Source organism: Rana temporaria, chromosome 9 (assembly GCF_905171775.1).
Source record: "Rana temporaria chromosome 9, aRanTem1.1, whole genome shotgun sequence".
Lineage (NCBI taxonomy): Eukaryota > Metazoa > Chordata > Amphibia > Anura > Ranidae > Rana > Rana temporaria.
The window spans coordinates 167,656,347-167,676,608 of NC_053497.1; the positions used below are offsets into that span (position 1 = coordinate 167,656,347).

A 20,262-nucleotide genomic window follows, 5' to 3' on the forward strand; every position below is an offset into this window, starting at 1 on the left:
ACCTCAGTTTTTTTACGCCAGTGTCTTAGGTGTTAGTCATGGTTTAGCTTGCCTCCGCATCCTTGGGATTAGGTGAGCTACCGGTTCTGTCCAAAAAAGCCTGCGCGCTAAAGTGGTCAGTAACCGGACCCCAAACCCTTGGGGTATAGCCCATAATGCTTTCTTTTTAAGAGAGCTGGACCCTGGGCCCAGAACTTAGAAAACCTTTGGGGCGCCTAATGTTTCTGTTTGCCAGGGTGCTGTATGGGCCCAGGACAGTGGATCCTTCATGAAAGAAGAAGGTTCCCAGGGCCTGAAGGTCTAGACATCCCCACGGAGATGGGGGAAGATTGGACCTCTTGCTTGGCAAAGTCCTGCGGCATGGAGCAGGTAAGTAAGGGGAAAAACCTGCGGGGCTTGGCTCTTAGCAAGTTTTTTCTGGGAGGTCACAGGGGACATGCCTAAGGTTATGCATTGCATCTGGCAAACCAGTCACATATCATGAAGATAGGATGGCTCTATATGTTATATTTCCCCTTAAGAAGTGACCTCCCTGGTAGTGTTGGAAAAGCTGTGAGTGGGGCCTTGTATATACAAATGTATGTGTGTGTCAGAGAGCTATGCTTACCTGCAAGCCTCCAGGCGATGCTCTATCCAGTCCTCTCCCTCATGCCTGCAAGGCAGGCAAAACGCTGACCTCCTCGTGTGTTCCAGGCCTGCGGCTGCAGGAACAGAGAGGCCCTTCCTCCCAACCCCCCCCCCCGTCAACGGGCGCGCGCGCGGTGCGCGTGCACGTGTTATAGACGCATTTGGCGCCGTTTTAGCTGGGGGGGAAGGGCGGGTCAGTGGTTTAAAGGAAGGGGCGGCCCTTCCTTAGATGCCACAGCTCATTCATTCTCTGGCTTAAGGGAGGAAGGACTGGAGTAAAGCACGGGGCGCTGAGGACACACAGTGGCCAGAAAGAATACTACAGTCTTCAGAAGATTGTGGTTAGCCTAGGAATAGGCTGGTTTTCTTTTCCATCTCATAGTCTTTTCTTTGGCAATACTACTCAGGGGGATAGAATGTTTTTTCTTGCCTAGATTGAAAAAAAAAAAAAAAAGAAAAGTTTTTCTTTGAAAAAAAAAAAAAAAAAAAAAGTGTCATCTGGGGTAGAGGAAACATTTTTTTCCCCCAAACAGGTGTTTGGGCATTTAACTATTTATAAGTCCCAGGTACCAATAAGTAGCAGGTGTACCTCGGTATTGTACCATGGCATCAAAATCAGAGGGTACAAAAGGTGGGGATTCCCCCGCAGAATCTGAGGTCTCGGATAGAGCTATGCCGCTGCTTTCCCCACAGGGAGCCTTTGGGCCATCGGGGTCTGGGGCTAGAGCTGACGCGAGTCAACCCAACCCTAAGGTGGTCACGGAGGAGGTATTACTCACCTCTTTAAAAGACATGCGGAGAAGCATGGGAGAAATGATAGCCGCAGCCATGCGGGGTAGTAAACGGAATAGATCTCCGTCACCCGTGCGCGGACCCTCGGAAGAGGAGGTCCTTTCCTCTGGGGAATTGGACAACCTCTTGGACAAGGACCAAGTAGGTTCAGGGATCGAAGATCCAGATACAGAGGAGTCTGTGGCAGCCTCCCTGAGGGAGAGCTGGTGGATCCAAGGCTTGACGGACTTGGTCCACAGGGCATTCAACCTGCCTGTACCAGATCTCCAGGTATCGACGGTTTCAGCTTTGGGCTCACTGAGGGCGCCTCAAAGCAGTGCTGTGTTTCCAATCCATCCTCTACTGGAGGGAGTCTTGTTCCAAGAGTGGAACAAACCAGACAAGGTTTTCTTTCCACCTAAAAGATTTTCTGTTTTATATCCTATGGAAGAAAAGTTTTCCAAGAGATGGGCTTCTCCTGCTGTAGACGCAGCCATCTCATGTGTTAACAAATCGTTAACATGTCCTGTAGAAAACGTACAGGTTTTCAAGGATCCAGTTGATAGACGCTTGGAAGCCCTACTTAAGAACTCCTTCACTTCTGCAGGGGCAGTAGTACAGCCAGCCGTGGCTGCGATTGGAGTCGCTCAAGCTTTATCGGATCAATTCAAGCAGATGCTTGAACTTATTCCTGCCGAGCAGGCAGAAGAATTCTCGGATGTCCCTAAGGCCATATGTTTTACGGTAGACGCAATCAAGGATTCTATCCAACAAGCGTCACGTTTATCATTATCCCTTATCCATATGAGAAGACTCTTATGGTTAAAAAGCTGGGAGGCAGAGCCCCCATGCAAGAAGCTCCTGGCAGGGTTTCCCTTCCATGGAGGACGGCTCTTCGGAGAGGACCTAGATAAATACATTCAGACCATTTCAAGCGGCAAGAGTACTCTCTTGCCAACTAAGAAGAAGGTTCAGGGACCTGCGTTTAAACGACAGTCCTCCCCTGGGCAGGGGCCCTCTAATGCCAAGCAGTATCGACGGCCTCCTGCAAGAACAAACTTCGGCTTCAACAGCAGATCACAAGGACAGGCTGGTAGGGGCAAGAGACAGTGGTTTCGCAAGCCAGCAAAACCAGCCCCCAAGTCTACCTCATGAAGGGGCGCCCCCACCCACGAAGGTGGGGGGAAGGCTGCGACTCTTTTCGGAGATTTGGGAAGCCAGCATTCCCGACGAGTGGGTACGGTCTTCCGTGGCCACAGGCTACAAGCTAGAATTCCTAAGGTTTCCTCCTCCTCATTTCCAGGAGTCGAGGATTCCAAACGATCTGGAGAAAGGAGCCGCATTAAGATCGGCTCTAGATCAACTACTTTCCCAGGAAGTAATAGTAGAGGTACCAGTCCTGGAACAGGGGCTGGGTTTCTACTCCAACCTATTCATCATCCCAAAGCCCAATGGAGATGTCAGGCCAATTTTGGACCTAAAGATGGTAAATGCATACTTAAAAGTCCGCTCTTTTCGGATGGAATCCGTGCGGTCAGCAGCTGCCACACTCCAAAGGGACGACTTCATGGCGTCCATAGACATAAAGGATGCCTACCTTCATGTTCCAATTTATCAGCCACATCAAAGATATCTACGCTTTATGGTGGCTTCGCGTCATTTCCAATTCGTGGCGCTTCCCTTCGGGTTGGCTACGGCCCCCCGGGTGTTCACGAAGGTTCTAGCTCCAATCCTAGCCAAGCTAAGGATCCAAGGGGTCACGATCCTAGCATACCTGGACGACCTCCTAGTCATAGACCACTCGTCTCCCGGCTTGGAACGAGCAGTGGCCCTCACGGTCCAATACCTCGAGAGGTTCGGCTGGGTCCTAAATCGAGAAAAGTCAGCATTCCAGCCCACAAGGCAGTTGGAATATCTCGGCATGAGATTAGACACGGAACAACAAAGGGTGTTCCTACCTCTGAGGAAGGTCAAAGCCATCAAGGAATTAATCCTACTGGTTCTAAGCAAGAAAGAACCGACTATTCGCCTATGTATGAGACTACTAGGCAAGATGGTGGCTACTTTCGAGGCGGTGCCATACGCCCAGAGCCACACTCGCATCCTGCAGGCAGCCATCCTGTCAGCATGGAGCCGAAGGCCACAGGCCTTGGATATCCCGTTGCCACTCTCATCAAGAGTCCGGCAAAGTCTGTGTTGGTGGTTAGACCCTCAGAATCTACTGAAGGGAAAGTCTTTCAGCCCAGTGGCTTGGAAGATAGTGACCACAGACGCCAGCCTGACGGGCTGGGGAGCGATTGTGGATGGTTCCACTCGCCAAGGTATTTGGGCAAAGCCAGAGAAGCTTTTACCCATCAACATCTTGGAGCTCAGAGCTGTTCGACTAGCCCTCAGGGCTTGGACGTCGAAATTGCAGGGGTTCCCGGTGAGAATTCAATCAGACAATGCCACGGCAGTGGCATACATAAATCACCAAGGGGGAACCAGGAGTCAGGCCGCTCAGAGAGAAGTGAGCTTGATTCTCCTATGGGCAGAGGCTCATGTGCCCTGCATATCGGCAATATTCATTCCCGGAGTGGACAACTTTCAGGCGGACTTCTTAAGCCGCCAGACTCTATGGCCGGGGGAATGGTCTCTGCATCCACAAGTCTTTCAAGCACTCTGCCAAAGATGGGGAGTGCCGGACGTGGATATCATGGCATCGAGACTCAACAAGAAGCTAGACAGGTTCATGTCCCGCTCAAGGGATCCGATGGCCTGCGGAACCGATGCTCTGGTTTGCCCTTGGCATCAGTTCAAGCTTCTTTATGCGTTTCCCCCGCTCCAGTTACTACCCCGCCTGCTGCGCAGGATCAGGGTGGAGCACATACCAGTCATCCTGGTAGCTCCAGCATGGCCCAGAAGGGCTTGGTACTCACTAATCCTAAGGATGGTAGTGGGAAACCCTTGGACTCTGCCTCTAAGGCCAGACCTGCTATCGCAAGGTCCGATCCTCCACCCTGCCTTACGGCATCTAAATTTGACGGCCTGGAAGCTGAATCCTTGATTCTCAGGGGTAGAGGTCTGTCTCAGAAGGTAATCTCTACCCTAATCAGAGCCAGGAAACCGGTCTCTAGGGTGATTTATCACAGGGTCTGGAAGGCCTATGTAGGCTGGTGCGAGTCCAAGCTATGGCTTCCTCGCAAGTTCACCATAGATAGAGTTTTAAGTTTTCTCCAGCTAGGAGTGGATAAAGGATTGGCATTAAGCACAATCAAAGGACAGATTTCTGCCCTGTCAGTGTGGTTTCAGCGGCCGCTGGCCACCCACTCGCTGGTTAAGACCTTCCTTCAAGGGGTCTTACGTATTAAACCTCCAGTTAAATCCCCGCTTTGTCCGTGGGATTTAAATCTTGTTCTGTCGAGTTTACAGAAACAACCGTTTGAGCCGTTGGCTGAAGTTCCTTTGGTTCTACTGACAAGGAAGTTGGTATTTTTGGTTGCCATAGTTTCCGCAAGGAGAGTTTCGGAACTGGCAGCCTTATCCTGTAAGGAACCATATCTTATATTTCATAAGGACAAGGTCGTTCTCCGCCCTCATCCATCCTTCTTACCGAAGGTCATATCCAGTTTTCATTTAAACCAGGATTTGGTATTACCATCCTTCTTCCCTAAACCTACTTCCAGAAAGGAAGGGTTGCTGCATACCTTGGATATTGTCAGGGCCATGAAGGCCTATCTTAAGGCTACAGAGAAGATCCGGAAAACAGATGTGCTGTTTATTCTACCGGATGGGCCCAAGAAGGGGCAGGCAGCTGCAAAGTCCACCATTTCTAGGTGGATTAAGCAATTGATCACTCAGGCCTACGGCTTGAAAGGGTTGCCTCCTCCAGTATCATTAAAGGCTCATTCTACTAGAGCCATGGGTGCCTCCTGGGCAGCACACCACCAGATCTCTATGGCTCAAGTTTGCAAGGCGGCAACCTGGTCTTCTGTCCACACATTTACAAAATTCTACAAGTTGGACGTAAGAAGGAATACTGATACTGCCTTCGGGCAGGCAGTGCTGCAGGCTGCAGTTTGAGACCCTCGGATTCCGGGGGCTCCTCTTTTTTTGAGTTAAATTTAAAATTTAAGATTATTTTTCTCAACTAAGTTGGATTTATTATGATTTGAGTATATCTCTAAATTAAATCCTTTTGTCTTGGAGATGTTCTCCCTCCCCTCATTGTAAGCATTGCTTTGGGACATCCCATATAGTAATGAATGCCGCTCTGTGTCCCGTGATGTAACGATAAAGAAAAAGAGATTTTTAATACAGCTTACCTGTAAAATCTTTTTCTTGGAGTACATCACGGGACACAGAGCTCCCACCCCTCTTTTGAGGACCATTTTGGGAGGCATACTGCTTGCTACAAAACTGAGGTACTCCTCCTATGGGAGGGGGTTATATAGGGAGGGGCATTTCCTGTTTGAAGATTGCCAGTGTCTACACCTGAAGGTACTCCATATAACCCATATAGTAATGAATGCCGCTCTGTGTCCCGTGATGTACTCCAAGAAAAAGATTTTACAGGTAAGCTGTATTAAAAATCTCTTTTTCTTTCATAACATGAGATTTAACGAGCAGAGAACTGGAGGGGGGTTGTAAAATGGCTGGAGGGCAGCTGAAAGAAGGCGGAAAGGTGCAGAGACAGATGAGGAAGTTCAAATCTTACTGCGCACACACAGTGCTGTGTTCAAATTGCATATGTGTGGCTGTAGGACCGTAAGCCCCTGCTGCCTTACATTCCCCTCTGTTGTACTATGCATGCACTGCACATCACCCTGAACACACAGTCCCCACCTGGAAACATGGTGGTGACAGCAGAAACAGGGAAGCTGGTCAGAGTTAGATGGGAAGATATATAAAGCCAAAAACAGGGAAATCGTAGAAGAAAACCTGTTATGCCACGTACACGCGATCGGTTCATCCGATGAAAACGGACCGATGGATTTTTTCATCAGATATCCGATGAAACTGACTTTCATCCGTCTTGCCTACACACCATCAGTTAAAAATCCAGATCGTGTGACGTAAAACACTACGACGTGCTGAGAAAAATGAAGTTCAATGCTTTCGAGCATGCGTCGACTTGATTCTGAGCATGCGTGGATTTTTGACTGATGGATTTCCCCACAAACGATCGTTTTTTTCTATCGTTTTTTTAACCATCAGAACATTTTAAAACGGGTTCTTTTTTTTTTTCACCGTTGGGAAAAAAAACGATGGGGCCCACACACCATCAGACTGTTATTATCAGACAAACTGATCGTGTGTACAGGGCATAAGAGTCTGCAAAAGACTTGAGACTGGGGTGGAGGTTCACCTTCCAGCAGGACAACGACCCTAAACATACAGCCAGAGCTACAATGGAATGGTTTAGATCAAAGCATATTCATGTGTTATAATGTCAAAGTCCAGACCTAAATCCAATTGAGAATCTGTGGCAAGACTTGAAAATTGCTGTTCACAGACATTCTCAATCCAATCTGACTGAGCTTGAGATATTTTGCAAAGAAGAATGGGCAGAAATGTCCCTCTCTAGATGTGCAAAGCTGGTAGAGACACCCCCAAAAAGACTTGCAGCTGTAATTGCAGAGAAAGGAGGTTCTACAAAGTATTGACTCCGGGGGGCGCCATACAAATGTACCCCCCACACTTTTCACACATTTATTTGTAAACAAAATTGAAAATCATTTATAATTTTACTTCCACTTCACAATTATGTGCCTCTTTGTGTTGGTCTATCACATAAAATCCTAATAATATACATTTATGATTTTGGTTGTAACATTACAAAATGTGGAAAATGTAAAGGAATATGAATACTTTTTCAGGACACTATATGCATGCACGCACGGCCCCTGCTGCCATACATCCCCCTCTGTTGTACTATGCATACACTGTCCCTCCTGCCATACATTCCCCTCGGTTGTACTATGCATACACTGTCCCTCCTGCCATACATTCCCCTCGGTTGTACTATGCATACACTGTCCCTCCTGCCATACATTCCCCTCTGTTGTACTATGCATGCAAGGCCCCTGCTGCCATACATTCCCCTCGGTTGTACTATGCATACACTGTCCCTCCTGCCATACATTCCCCTCGGTTGTACTATGCATACACTGTCCCTCCTGCCATACATTCCCCTTGGTTGTACTATGCATGCAAGGCCCCTGCTGCCATACATTCTCCTCGGTTGTACTATGCATACACTGTCCCTCCTGCCATACATTCCCCTCGGTTGTACTATGCATACACTGTCCCTCCTGCCATACATTCCCCTCGGTTGTACTATGCATACACTGTCCCTCCTGCCATACATTCCCCTCGGTTGTACTATGCATACACTGTCCCTCCTGCCATACATTCCCCTCGGTTGTACTATGCATACACTGTCCCGCCTGCCATACATTCCCCTCGGTTGTACTATGCATACACTGTCCCGCCTGCCATATATTCCCCTCTGTTGTACTATGCATACACTGTCCCTCCTGCCATACATTCCCCTCTGTTGTACTATGCATGCAAGGCCCCTGCTGCCATACATTCCCCTCGGTTGTACTATGCATGCACGGCCCCTGCTGCCATACAGCTCCCTCTGTTGTACAATGCATGAAGGGCCCCTGCTGCCATACTAGGCATGCATGTGATTTGCCTTTACCAAGAGTGGGTAAGTGGCAGAATTACCAGAAAGTAAAAGGGTGCTGGCTTCAGCTGCTCTCAGTTAACAAAATGTTTCATTGTATCAAAAGCAGATTTTTAGAAATGAAGTGGAGAAATCAAATTACAGACATTTTTACATGCTGCTTGTTATTTATCTGAAATTTATCAAATTTAACTAAAGTTCCTCTTTAATCTTTAACCACCAGTAGGTTTTACCCCCTTCATAACCAGGGCCTTTTTTTGCTATTCAGCACTGCACTACTTTAACTGGCAATTGCGCGCTCATGCAACACTGTACCCAAATGACATTTTATATTCTTTTTATCACACAAATAGAGCTTACTTTTTGGTGGTATTTGACCGAAAAATCTTAAAAGAAACACCAGTATTTTCATTAATTTAGGCCAAAATGTATTCTGCTCCCTCCCTCCAGATTTTTTATCTGTTTTACAATAAAGACAACCGTTGTTGTTTAACTGTTTAATTTTTTTTTCTACCAAGTAAACACTTCTTGGTTAAACTTGCATTCATAACATTGTGAAATGTTATCTCCTTGGATCAAGGAAGAACAACTGTACCCATCCTATCCAGTGCAGCCTCTCCGTCTCCTGTGACGTCACATCTGCTCCTGCGGTTCACAGTGGTTCTTCCCACAGCCCGCACACAGCACTAACAACACCTGCTGCTACAGCGCAATGTCTGTGAGATGCACCCGAGGAGCCTAACTAAGCACCAAATGAGCCTTATTTTAACTTTTCTTTAAGAGTGTTTTTATTTTTTTTGTAAAATAATTTTTTATTGAGTTTTCAAAACACGTATACAATAACAGGCCACATACGTGACCAACATTGACCGGTTAAAACACAGAGACCGGTGTACAAAACCAGAACAAGACAAAACTAAAGGGAAGGAAAAAAAAAAGGGGGGGGGAGAAGGAATGGGGGGACAGAAATGCTCGCATTAAACCCCGTCAGCGTTCGCTGAACGGGCTAGGATGGATAGAAATGAGATATGGGTCAGAGCACAACCGATCCCCCCCATATAATATACATAAGACTCTTCCGCCTACACCCAGCTTCAGTGCCAAATCAAATGATGTATGGCCCCATTCCCTCCTAAGGAGCCCATCCATAGCAATAGCTTACCCCAAGATCCTCCACAAACTTGAACTGTCACCCCTATGCGTGTGGATCATATTTCTCCACAATTCCCTTCTTCAGGATTCCCCAATCACTGTAGCTGCTAGACACTAAACTTCTCCATCAAAGTAGCTTAGTCTGACACCGTATCTGTGGAGGCCATCCAACCCCCCCACACCTTATCGAACTTGGTCAATGCCCCTCTACTCAAGTATGTGGCTTTGTAAAATGGGATGGCTTTGTTGACTAATACCTTCCAGGCTGTCACCGTCGGAGCAGAGGAACTTTTCCAAGAAAGAATAATTTGTTTCTTAGCATAGAAGAGCACAAGAATGAGAAGAGTCCTTATAGCCCTAGTCGTAGCTAGGGGTGCAACCAAAAGTAGCAAACACACCTCCACAGTCATCGGGATCAAAATAGTAGTGACCGACCGGATGCAATCCACCACTGCCTGCCAGTATGCCTGAATCTGGGGGCATTCCCAAAAAACATGCATAAAATCGGCAGTAGGCATGGAGCACCGCCAGCAAGCCAATCCCTGACCCCTGAACATTCTAGCCAGTCTGGCAGGAGTCAGGTACACCCTATGTAGGAACTTGTAGTGTATAAGTCTGTCTCTTGTAGAGACTAAGCCCTGGAAAGCCGCCCCCCAGACATCATCCCAGTCGTCCCTGTCCAATCCCGCGGTCACCGAGTCCCAAGCACGCCTACAAGGCGACAGCAACCCGGTAGTCTCAGGAAAAGGGTCTTTATAGAGGCTGGAAACCTCCTTGGGAAGTGATTCACTACGAGCCAGTGATTCCAGGTCCCCAGACTCCAGAACCAAAGGATTCCCTCCGAACTGGGCCTAAAAACGCATGGCGCAATTGTAGGTATATAAAAAAAATTAGTATTAGGTAGGTCATATCGCGTTTTCAAGTCATCAAACGTCCTCAGGGTACCATTCACTACAACGTGGCTTAAGGTCTTAATCCCATAGGCCGTCCATACCACCAGGTCCGGGTAGTCCAAAAAGTGGACCAAGTTGGGGTTTCTCCATAGGGGCACATGAGGGGAGAAGGTAGCACGATCAGTGGGTCTCAATGCTTGTGCCACGACCCATGCTCTGATCACTGACCTCATGGAAGGCGTTAAGGGGTACGGGGCCCTCGGGCCCCTGTAGACTAACCGGGAGAGTGCCTCATAGGAGCCCACGCAGGCAGCTTCCAGCGACACCGCAGCATCATCCGGAGCAGAAGTCAGCCAACGGTGTGCTACCGTCAACTGGCCGGCCAAGAAATATTTAGAAAAATTGGACACCACCAGGCCCCCCTCCCCCCATGGCTGTTGAAGGATGGTCAACTTAAGGCAGGGTGAACTACCCTGCCACAAGAAGGAGGAGATCATACCATCTATAGCCCTAAAAACCGACTTCGGTATCCACACCGGGGCGTTCCTGAGTGTATAAAGCAGGAGAGGAAGGATCTTCATTTTAATAAGATTAACCCTACCTATGAGGGACAGGGGGAGATTTTTCCAGGAGTTCAATTTCTTGGAGACGACATTCAGCAATGGGGACACATTAAGGTCAATAAAGTTCGACACGGAGTTCGTAATCTGCAACCCCAAGTACCTAATCTGGGTCACCCACTGTAGGGGGTTTGAGGGGTCGGCCCCGCCAGGGGACACATGGGAACGGAGTGGGAGGATTTTGGATTTGGTCCAGTTAACTTTGAGACCGGATACCTCAGTAAATTTGCCCATCAGTGACAGTGCGGCATGTAAAGAAGGACCAGTATCCCCAAGAAACAGAACCAGGTCGTCCGCATAAAGAGTCACCGACTCAGTCAAAGTGCCCACCCTGATACCCTGGATTAGGGGCGAAGATCTCAACGCAATCGCCAGGGGTTCCATCACCAGGGCAAACGGGCCCGGTGACAGGGGACAGCCCTGCCTGGTGCCTCTGGATACCGGAAAGGCGTCCGACACTTCGCCATTCAGACGAATTGCCGCCACTGGTCTATCATACAGAAATGATATCCATTTAAGAAATAAGAGTGTTTTTAAACCTTTATAATAAACTGTGCATTCAATTACTACCAGTACATTTAGGTTGGCGCTTCCTGTTTCTCTTCCCTCCATTGCATTCACAGATTTGGCTTTTCTCTGAGGACAGCTGCCTCCGTTTCTCATTGGACTTATGGACTTTCCCCCTCCCCTCTCCCTTTTCTCATAGTAGTGTTACCCCACTGTAGCTTATCTGTCTTAGTCCCATCTATCCACGTGCCCACCGATAAGAACTGTTACTATCGACAGGGCTGTATACTAATATATAGTATATAATTTTATATATACTGTATATTATATACTATATATGCTGTATGCTTGTTATTTTGTTTGTTGCACCAGCTTTTTATCTTCTTGTTCCATCGGCTGGACATTTGAGGACTAGGCCCTTAAAAAATAGAAGAAACCATATCCTGTAAGCGGCCTAGGTGTGACGCAAAATTAGACATTTGGAGAATTTATACCTCAGGCCAGGACTTTCTTTCATCATTACCCAATCCACAATAATCTGCTATTAAAGCGGTTGTAAACCCGCATATACAATTTTTTTTTTTTTACACCTGCAAGGCAAAAGCCATATAGAGCTAGTATGCACCGTATACTAGCTCATTATGAAATGCCTACCTCGGAACAAGGAGAAGGGAACTTACCTGGTCCACGCCGAGCGAGATGTCATCTTGACTCGGCGTGTCTTCCGGGTATTGCCGCTCCAGCGCTGTGATTGGCTGGAGCGGCGATGTCGTCACTCCCGCACATGCGCGCGGGAGATTTCATTCCGGCAAGGGCCGGCGGGATCCCCCCTGCGCATGCGTCGCTGCAATCAGCGGCGCATTGCGAGGGGAATATCTCAGTACCGTACAGGTTTAGGAGATATTCTTTATACCGGTACAGCTTCCATAATATAGGTCCTCCTTAACACTAGATTTGCTTTAAAGTGGTTGAAAACCCCACATTTTGACTTTTACCTACAGTTAAGCCTATAATAAGGCTTACCTGTAGGTAAAAGTCAAAAAGTGGGGTTTACAACCACTTTAAAGCAAATCTAGTGTTAAGGAGGACCTATATTATGGAAGCTGTACCCAAAAGAGGCAAACAAAGGACTAGTTGCTACAGTTGCCTGTGGTCTCCCTGCAGCTGATCTTTTCACCATTATTGACTTATCGGGTCTTGTTCTGCGCTGTCACTCTGTGTGGAGGGGGCCATCTTGATAGAGGAGCAGAGCTTTGCTTCTTAATGTCAGAGTAGTCCCCCTGACTGGTAATCAAATAACTGCTGGCGAAATATTCAAAAAGCAACAGGAGGGGTTGAGGAATCGCAGATCTACAGAATGAATGAAGGTGGCAGATCCTTGCACTGTAGGTCCTCAGGTACAGATTCCTCTCCAGCAAGGAGAACAGTGAGCAACACAGTAATGACATCACCAAGTATCGCTCCAAATCTCCTGAGAATAACAGTCAGAGGCAGCAGTGCAGATGATCTCACACTGCAGATATACAGCAATGAAGCTCCAGTTACAGAAGAACCTAGGCATGGACGGTGCATTGCTATTTCTTAGAAGGAATTCAAGGCAAAGGGTACATTTTCAGCGCACTACTTAGGCTCAGTTAACATTTCTGTATCTTTCTATTAAAATAGAAAATCATCACTTTTTAAAGTTCAGGTTCACTATAAAATAGACAGCCACGACTGCAACCTACACCTTTGTGACATGAAACTGGTCATTTATCACTGCTGGATTATATATTCACCTATATATGAATAAAGTGATTGATGAGCGCAAAATAGTGGTATAATAAAATAAAATAACAGTGAAACGTCCAATTGGAGAAAATAACACTAATAAAATATGATCTCCAAAGTGATGCAAAAAGTGTAACGAATAGTGCCAAGTAGGCACAATGGATCTACAAAATCCAATGTGTAAATGATACTAATAATGAAGAAATAATAAAAAAATGTGTAAAAAACCAATTGTGACAACAGTTCATATGTGACAGTTCATGAATCACAGGAGTGAATGACAATTCCAAACGGTGACTGTGTATCCAAGCAGAGTGATGAGAGGATCCACATAAGCAGCTGAGCTCACAATGTGCTTACCTCACACACATGCAATGACAGCATGGTATCTCCACAGATGAAATCTGACACGAGAAACGAATCCTCCTCACCTCTCCTATAGTGACACCGACTGGAGGTCTGTGGATGGTAGAGACGGCGTCCTTCTGGTTATGTCTGCAACTCCGGACTTCACCAAAATGGAGGCTCCGTGTGCAAGTGCGCTTAGGATGGTCCCAAAAATAAACGGAAAGAATCTCCAATAGTGAAGTATTGTAAAACCAATTTAATGTCGTCCACAAAGTAAAATAACAAGAGGTTCAGCTAGACAGAGCCTGACTATTATCCAATATCACTATTGGAGATTCTTTCCGTTTATTTTTGGGACCATCCTAAGCGCACTTGCACACGGAGCCTCCATTTTGGTGAAGTCCGGAGTTGCAGACATAACCAGAAGGACGCCGTCTCTACCATCCACAGACCTCCAGTCGGTGTCACTATAGGAGAGGTGAGGAGGATTCGTTTCTCGTGTCAGATTTCATCTGTGGAGATACCATGCTGTCATTGCATGTGTGTGAGGTAAGCACATTGTGAGCTCAGCTGCTTATGTGGATCCTCTCATCACTCTGCTTGGATACACAGTCACCGTTTGGAATTGTCATTCACTCCTGTGATTCATGAACTGTCACATATGAACTGTTGTCACAATTGGTTTTTTACACATTTTTTTATTATTTCTTCATTATTAGTATCATTTACACATTGGATTTTGTAGATCCATTGTGCCTACTTGGCACTATTCGTTACACTTTTTGCATCACTTTGGAGATCATATTTTATTAGTGTTATTTTCTCCAATTGGACGTTTCACTGTTATTTTATTTTATTATACCACTATTTTGCGCTCATCAATCACTTTATTCATATTATTCATTTGTTGTTATTGCAATTTTAGATTTGAGCAGCATTAAGTTTATTGTATCATTCTTAGTACTTCATTTTCCACCCTGCACATTTGGGCACTGCTAGCGCTTTAGTTTCCCCTTTCATATTTACCCATTCACCTATATATGTTGCTCTTCTTATGACTTTTTTACTAATGCCAATATTTTGTGTTCTATTACTTTTTCAGATTTCATACACACATAACGGAGAGAAGTTGCCGATTTTAACTGCTTACTGTACAAATTCTAAAGCCATCCTGTTTGAGGTCTCAGTCCACTATGCTATCTAAAGCCTTGCGTATAATCAATTAATAAATAAGAAATCTGTAACGTAAATGATCTTAGTATATGGAAGTGACAGATGAAGGAGTTTTCATGGCCTAAGTGTAAAATCCATCATTGCCAATGCTCTTGGAATTGTACAGAAAAACACTTGTAATTCAGATGCATTAGTTTTGGTATTTTGTGTATTCAGGAAACCTTTTTAATACTGCTTGGGAGTGGGATGTAAAGTCTTATGCCGCGTACACACAACCATTTTTCGCGATGTAAAAAATGTAATTGTTTTTTAATGGCATTAAAAACGATCGTGTGTGGGCCCCAGAGCATTTTTCGCAGGCATTAAAAATTTAGAACATGCTCTAAATTTTCGCTTCGTTTTTAATGTTGTCGTTTTTAACGTCGTAAAAAATGGTCGTGTGTGGGCTTTAACAATGTGAAAAAAACTAGGATGCTCAGAAGCAAGTTATGAGACGGGATCGCTCGTTCTGGTAAAACTATCGTTTGTAATGGAGACACATTCATCACGCTGTAACAGACTAAAAAGAACGAAGACTGAAAAGTGCAAATCAGCAAAAGCAGCCCCAAGAGTGGCGCCATCCGAATGGAACTTCCCCTTTATAGTGCCGTCATACTTGTTGTACGTCACTACGCTTTGCTAGAGCATTTTTTTCACGATTGTGTGTAGGCAAGGCCGGGTTGAAAAAAAAAACGTTGTTTTTTCTAGACCATTAAAAATGGTCGTGTGTACGCGGCATTAGTGTGTATTCTATAGACTTGGTCAACTTTTAAAATGGAAATGTGTCCATGTGGGTTGCAATAAAATGGATAGCTTTATCTTCCACAAGCAATAATGAGTTCAGATATGTTCTGGCACATGTCCAAGCCTGCCTGAGCTCTTCCGCTGGGAAGCTGTCAAAGCCGATAGCCAATCATAAGTGGCGGAGGCATACTCTGCCCCACAGCATGTCCCTTGCATATGTGTCTCTGCCGCCTAAGATTGGCTGATTCCCGGAAGGCACAGCGTGCAGGATGCGTGTCAATTGCCTAAGGTGAATGACATAAAAGAAGAGTAGGGACCAAAAAAAGGTACGAAAACCCCAATAATTCTGCAGGATGGGAGGAGGGGTGGAATAAAAGGAACTTGAGGAAGAGGGTGAAGGTCCGCTTTAAGCCTTTTAAATGTTGCTTGTTACATCATTTACTTTTCTTTCAAATGTTCTTTCTAGATTATCAATAAAGACTAATTGAATTATTTAAAAAAAAATGGCACCCATCATTACAGGGTGCACCAAATTACATGTTATCATTGTCTTACCTGTCATTTACACTACTATGAATACAGCCTGTGAGAATCGGGATCTCACTGCAGTGGTCCAACACACCCCTCTGCTGAGTCAGACTGTTAGCTCTGCAGTCAACAGAGTGTGAACTTTGGTCATTGTAGAGCTCTCCATCTGACTCAGTAGGGGGGTGTCAGACTGCTTTTCATACAGATAGAGCAGCAGTCCTCAGCTGCAGATTACTGGTGGGGGCAGGCTGTTTTCATGGCACTAGGGCATTTATACAATAAAATGACAAGGAAAATATTGAAAACTTATCATTTGGTGCATCCTGTAATGGTGGGTGCCATTTTATAAAAGAGTTCAACTGGGCTTTAAGGCTACATTTAAATGGCAGTTTAGCAGCAGTTTGTTTGCTGCATTCAGAGGTGACTAAACGCCACCCTTGGACACAGCAACATTTTGTACTATGGCTGCCTACAAAAAAAGCTGATTAGCTACGACCAGTTTGTGTGCAGCCAAAAGTCTGCAGAAAAGCCAACCTTGGATGCATATTGTCTGCATCTGGGGTCGGCGGAGGCTGAACAGCAGCAGCGCCAGCCGTAGACTTGGACACAGTACAAATCTGGTACTTACCACTGTCAGCTGCAACTGTTCTCACACAGTGTGTGCAGGCAGCGTTTACAACCACCAGTAAGATTCTACTGGTGAAGTGGGGTTCACCGCTCTAAGGGAATCCCAAATGCAAACGTGGATAAGTCCAGGTAGATATGGGTGCTGGCAATGCACTAGGCAATGGAAAGTGGCAACAGACGCATGGACGACCGCACACCAACAAACTCTTGAGTTGTCTTTATTGAAGGAACATAAGCAAACACTGCAAATACACAGCAAGAATCATAAACAGCCGACGCGTTTCACACTTAGTTAGTGCTTATTCTACTGGTTTCTTGACAGTGGCGGCCCTGGCAATTGCTAAACTGCCATGTGAATGTAGCCTAAGTAATGTCAAAAATCTCTATGGGATTGATGGACTGATTTTTTTGGGGTGCCTTGTTTGTGTTTAGGCAATATAATAGGCAGGCATACCCCACTTTTAAGTACACAATTGGGATTATTTACTATCGATGGAAAGCGCAAAATCAGGTTCACTTCTCCATATAAACCAATGAGCTTCTAACCCCAGCTTGTTCAATTAAGCCTGGTAATTAAACCTGGAGGTCATTGGTTTTTATGCAGAAATGACCCTTTCCAGCTCTAGTAAATAAACCCCATTGTGTAAAAGTGGGGTGTGCCTGTATGCATAATAATTTTCTGTTTAGGTCACACCCTGCTTGGTGCATCCATATGTTTATTTTTATGTTGTGTGTTTTGTAGTTTACAGTCTGATTTCACTCTTGCTTAAAGAAATCAAATGAGCATAAAGCAGTTTTTTTGTAAAGATTCAATAAAATGCTTTTGGTTTGGATCAATAAAGTTCTGAATAAACAGCCTAGCAGTTTGGAAAGTCTTTATTTTAATTTAACACTGATCAAATTAATATTGGTTTATTATTTTTTATGGTCACTTGCATTAAAAAGAAACATGTCATGATAAAATGACGGTCATTGTCAATGCTGAATGTTTTTGCAAGATGCAAACTCATTCTCCTGATTTAGCTGCACAATTGTTCCAGACAGTGGCCCGGATTCAGATACCAGTTACGACGGCGTATCTCCGGATACGCTGTCGTAACTCTGAGTGTGCGGGGTCGTATCTATGCGCCTGATTCATAGAATCAGTTACGCATAGATTTCCCTAAGAACCGACCGGCGTAAGTGTCTTAAACCGTCGTATCTTAGGCTGCATATTTACGCTGGCCGCTAGGTGGCGCTTCTGTATATTTACGTGAGGAATATGCAAATTAGGTAGATATGCCAATTCAGAAACGTACGTCCGCCCGGCGCATTTTTTTACGTCATTTACTTTGGGCTTTTTCCGGCGTAAAGTTACCCCTGCTATATGAGGCGTATCCTATGTTAAATATGGACGTCGTTCCCGCGTCGAATTTTGAAAATTCGTTCTGTGATGACTGATCGTGGTAAACGGCCTTTCACAGCAACCCTTTACCACATAATCAGTTGTGTCCAATCACAGCTGATCATAGTGTACAGTATCTGACAAAAGTGAGAACACCCCTCACATTTTTTTAAATATTTTATTTTATCTTTTCATGTGACAACACTGAAGAAATTAAATGTTGCTACAATGTAAAGTAGTGAATGTACAGTTTGTATAACGGTGGAAATTTGCTCTCCCCTTAAAATAACTCAACACACAGCCATTAATTTCTAAACTGCAGGCAACAAAAGTGAGCACCCCTAAGTAAAAATTTCCAAATTGGGTCCAATTAGCCATTTTCCCTCCCAGTGTCTTGTGACTCGTTGGACCCCTTTCACACTGAGGAGTTTTTCAGGCGGTATAGCGCTAAAAATAGCGCTGCTATCCCACCTGAAAAACTCCTGCCCAGCAACCTCAATGTGAAAGCCAGAGGGTTTTCACACTAAGGCGATGCGCTGGCGGGAGAGAATTTTTTTTTCCTGTCAGCAGCATCTTTGGAGCGGTGTGTATACCGCTCCTTCACCGCTCCTTTCCATTTAAAACAATGGGAAACCGCGGCAATACCGCCCGCAAGGCGCATTGCGGGCGGTATTAACCATTTATCGTCCGCTAGCGGGGGTTAATACCAGCCCGCTTTCGGCCGAATCCTGCGGCAAATCCGACGGTATAGCGCCGCTATACCGCCACCGCGGCTTCCGCCCCAGTGTGAAAGGGGCCTAAGTGTTACAAGGTCTCAGGCGTGAATGGGGAGCAGGTGTGTTAAATTTGGTGTCATCGCTTTCAATCGCTCATACTGGTCACTGGAAGTTCAACATGGTACCTCATGGCAAAAAACAATTGTTGCTCTACATAAAGATGGCCTAGGCCGGGGATAAGCAATTAGCGGACCTCCAGCTGTTGCCAAACTACAAGTCCCATCATGCCTCTGCCTCTGGGTGTCATGCTTGATGCTGTCAGAGTCTCCCTATGCCTCATGGGACTTGTAGTTTGGCAACATCTGGAGGTCCGCTAATTGCTTATCCCTGGCCTAGGCCATAGGTGCTCAACTTGTGTCCCTCCAGCTGTTGCGGAACTACAACTCCCATCATGCCTCTGCCTTTGTGAGTCATGCTTTTACCTGTCAGCAGCTTGTAATGCCTCATGGGACTTGTAGTTCTGCAACAGCTGGAGGGCCACAGGTTAGGGTTGCCACCTCATCCCTTTAAAAAGGAACACATCTGAATTACACAGATTCTGAGGCTAATTTAATGCAGATAAGGCACCAAGTGAGTTTAATTACCACCTTAATCAGCCACAGAACCTGTGTAATTCAGATGTGTTCCTTTTTAAAGGGATGAGGTGGCAACCCTACCACAGGTTGAGCACCCATGGCCTAGGCTGTAAGAAGATTGCCAAGACCCTGAAACTGAGCTGCAGCACGGTGGCCAAGACCATACAGGAGTTTAACAGGACAAGTTATGGCCACACCATGGTTGACCAAAGAAGTTGGGTGCCCGTGCTCAGCGTCATATCCAGAGGTTGTCTTTGGGAAATAGACGTATGAGTGCTGCCAGCATTGCTGCGGAGGTTGAAGGGGTGGGGGGGTCAGCCTGTCAGTGCTCAGACTAGGGCCGAAACAACTAATCAATTAATCAACAACTAATTTGATTATGAAATTAATCTATTGCAATTTTCATAATCGATTAATCGGCCAGTAACATAATGGGGTTAAAAAAACTAAAATTAGCCCTTTATAGTACTAAAAGAGCAAATCGCTACTGTAAATATTACTTTCACTGTCCCACAGTAAAAAAATAAACCCCTTACAGTAGCGATTATTTGCTCTTTTTGTACTTATTTTTGTTTTGTTTTTTAACCCCATTATGTTACTAAACATCTCAGGCCGGGGGTCACACCTCTGTGTGTTTTTTGGTGCTTTTTGTAGAAACACACTAAAGTTCATTTAGATGTTTTCCTATGGGACACGTTCACATCCATGATTTTTTTTCAGCTGCTGCATATTTGGAAAGGGCAAGGACTTTTTAACGCAAAACGGTGCTATTTTGTTTTTTTTGTTTCAATTTACTTCAATGGAGAAGCTGCAGAAAACCATGTAATGTGTTTTTGCGGCAATTTGTGTTTTGTAATCTGCCCAACAACAAATTGGCCCAAAAAAATGTAAAAATGCATTTTTTTTAAGGCTATTATCAGATTAATCGAAACAATAATCAGCCAACTAATCGATTATGAAAATAATCGTTAGTTGTAGCCCTAGCTCAGACCATACGCCGCACACTGCATCAAATTAATCTGCATGGCTGTCATCCCAGAAAGAAGCCTCTTTTA

General features: G+C 45.4%; 1 protein-coding gene across 1 annotated transcript in view; it reads left to right on the forward strand.

The window, feature by feature from the left end:
- Positions 1-14,856, forward strand: part of LOC120914612 (H-2 class II histocompatibility antigen, E-S beta chain-like) — a 103,996-nt gene extending 89,140 nt beyond the window's left edge. Inside the window, exon 6 of the mRNA XM_040325295.1 lies at positions 14,464-14,856. Coding sequence (XP_040181229.1) covers positions 14,464-14,480 — 17 coding nt within the window. The 3' untranslated portion in view covers positions 14,481-14,856. The remainder of the gene's footprint in view (positions 1-14,463) is intronic.
- Positions 14,857-20,262: the final 5,406 nt, after the last annotated feature.